This window comes from Genypterus blacodes, unplaced genomic scaffold (assembly GCF_046128005.1).
Source record: "Genypterus blacodes isolate CSIRO-AG114 ecotype Tasmania unplaced genomic scaffold, CSIRO-AGI_Gbla_v1 ptg000016l_1, whole genome shotgun sequence".
Classification (NCBI taxonomy): domain Eukaryota; kingdom Metazoa; phylum Chordata; class Actinopteri; order Ophidiiformes; family Ophidiidae; genus Genypterus; species Genypterus blacodes.
This window is the reverse complement of record NW_027466830.1, coordinates 42,501-45,000: the sequence shown is the minus strand read 5'-3', so window position 1 is coordinate 45,000 and position 2,500 is coordinate 42,501. Positions and strand designations below refer to the sequence as shown.

General features: G+C 48.7%; 1 protein-coding gene across 5 annotated transcripts in view; it reads right to left on the bottom strand.

Annotated features, from left to right (window-relative positions):
• The window catches only part of LOC142990932 (cGMP-dependent protein kinase 1-like), an 11,424-nt gene that overhangs the window by 1,319 nt on the left and 7,605 nt on the right, over nt 1-2,500 (bottom strand). For all 5 annotated transcript variants that reach the window (XM_076140813.1, XM_076140814.1, XM_076140815.1 and 2 more), the window contains 6 exons: nt 1,375-1,514; nt 971-1,060; nt 747-888; nt 465-628; nt 154-276; nt 18-80 (listed from right to left, as the gene is read on the bottom strand). In XM_076140813.1, the coding sequence (XP_075996928.1) occupies nt 18-80; nt 154-276; nt 465-628; nt 747-888; nt 971-1,060; nt 1,375-1,514 (722 nt within the window). The remainder of the gene's footprint in view (nt 1-17; nt 81-153; nt 277-464; nt 629-746; nt 889-970; nt 1,061-1,374; nt 1,515-2,500) is intronic.

Sequence of the window (2,500 nt, the reverse complement as noted above, 5' to 3'; positions counted from 1 at the left end):
AGCTGTCACTCACTCACTTGTGCTTCTGAATGTCTTTCACGCCATTTTTCAGATTTCCGAGTCGTTCCGATGGATTGTCTCTGTCCGCACAAACAGAGACATGTCAGGCTTTTATTTTGGAGAGAACAGGATGTCAGGATGTGGGTCTCCTACCTGCAGAGCTTCTTGATCAGGTTGGCTGCGTTCTTGGTGATTTTATTTGGAAACTCAATCATATCGATTCCTTTTAGGATAAAGTTATACGTTTTCATCGGATCAGGACCAGAGAAAGGAGGACTGGAGAGAAAGGGGGAAAGAGATAGAGAGGGAAGATGGGGGGGGGGGGGGAGTCAGAGAGAGAGAGGGGAGGGGGGAGAGGGGCAGAGAGAGAGAGAGAGAGAGAGAGATTATCCAATGTCTTGTATTGAAGTACAGTGTCTTTATTGTGTCTTTATTGTGTCTTTATTGCGTGGTAGTTTCCTCACCTCCCGGTCAGCAGTTCGTACATGAGGATCCCCAGGGACCAGTAGTCAGCAGAGACGTCATGTCCCTTGTTCAGGATGACCTCTGGGGCCACGTACTCTGGGGTCCCACAGAAGGTCCACGTCTTTTTACCCAAACCAATCTTCTTAGCGAAACCAAAGTCCACCTGCAGAACACGATGCACATGTGCACTTACTCACTTACTTTCTTCTTTGTATGTGTGTGTGTGTGTGTGTGTGTGTGTGTGTGTGTGTGTGTGTATGTGTGTGTGTGTGTGTGTGTACCAGTTTGGCGTAGCCCCTGCTGTCCAGGATCAGGTTCTCTGGTTTCAGGTCTCTGTATATGATGCCTTTAGTGTGCAGGTAGGCGAAGGCTTCTACCACACAGGCTGCGTAAAACCTGGTGGTGGAATCTTCAAACGCACCCCTGACACACGCGCGTTGACATGAATACAGGTCAGACGTTAGGGGTGTGTGTGTGTGTGTGTGTGTGAATGTGTGGCATGTACCTGTCTCTCAGGATGGTCCATAGCTCTCCACCCAAACACACCTCCATCAGCATGTACAGGTACTTCCTGTCCTTAAACGTCCGGTACAACCTGGGAAAAACACAGGAAGAGACAGGATCAACGCTTTATTATGTAGAAACAGTAAACAGGAAGTGGTTTGTGTTGATGACTTGTGTCGTGTCCCCCCTGATCTTTGTGCTCCATGATGTTGGCCTGAGCAGCACGGAATAAAGAGAGCAGGGGAGCTGGGTCAGGGGGCCGGGGGTCAGGGGCCCCCCCTGACCCCCTGACCCCTGGCATGCAGGCTGTGTAGACCATCCTCACATGCTAGATGTGAGGAGTTTGCTAGTAAAAAGTAATTGTAGTTGCTATGGCAGCCATTGTTGCCATGGATGATCTCGTACCTGACGATGAAGTCGGAGTGCGACGCCGTCATGATGTGTTTCTCTGATCTGATGTGTTCCTGCTGCCTCGTGTCCACGATGTGACGCTTCTTTAAGATCTTCATGGCAAAGGTCTTTGACTCGTCATTCTTCAACTGGACCTGAGAGAGACACAGACAGAGAGAGACAGACAGACAGACAGACAGAGAGACAGACACAGACAGACAGAGCGAGAGAGAGAGAGACAGACAGGGATAGACAGACAGATAGAGAGAGAGAGAGAGACAGACAGACGGAGAGAGAGAGAGAGAGAGACAGAGAGACAGAGAGAGAGACGGAGAGAGAGACAGAGAGAGAGAGTGAGAGACAAAGAGACAGAGAGAGAGACGGAGAGAGAGAGAGAGAGAGAGAGAGAGACAAGGTTTAGAATGTGTCAGGACGTATTCAGGCCTCTTGTCCTCTCTCTTGACATTGCTAAATGTATTTCAGGTTTATATGATGTAAACGCAGATGAACAAATGATCAAACATGTGATCAAACATGTGATCAAACATGTGATCAAACATGTGACAGACTAAAACCACTTCACCATGTGAGCCTGATGGGTTTGGACCAATAACACCAATACTGATCAATCAGAGCGCAGCAGCATCCAGACAGAGGAGCGCTCTGATGCTGCATGTAAACAAAGTCTCTAACACACACACACAAACACACACACACACACACACACACACACACACACACACACACACACACACACACACACACACACCACAAATAGATGGACCATCTATTTGTGAACACACAGATGTTCCATGTTGCGATATATGAGCTGTTTTGATGGCGTGACAGAAGGATCACACTTCCCTCATAGGTCAGAGTGTGTGTGTGTGTGTGTGCGTGTGTGTGTGTGTGAGATTCAGAGACACACAGCGTGGAGGTCAGAGGTCAGAGGAAGGTTACACGCTGGTAAATATAGCCCCAGTTGCATGATGGGAGTTCCTGAGTGGGGATTCCGCCCTGTTTTTGGGCAAACAGGATCCCCTGGTCCTCCTCCATTCACTGTGAGGTCACACTGAGTCACATGACCTCTGGTTTCCTGTTTCACAAGTGACGCCTTACTGGAAAACTACTGCTAACACAC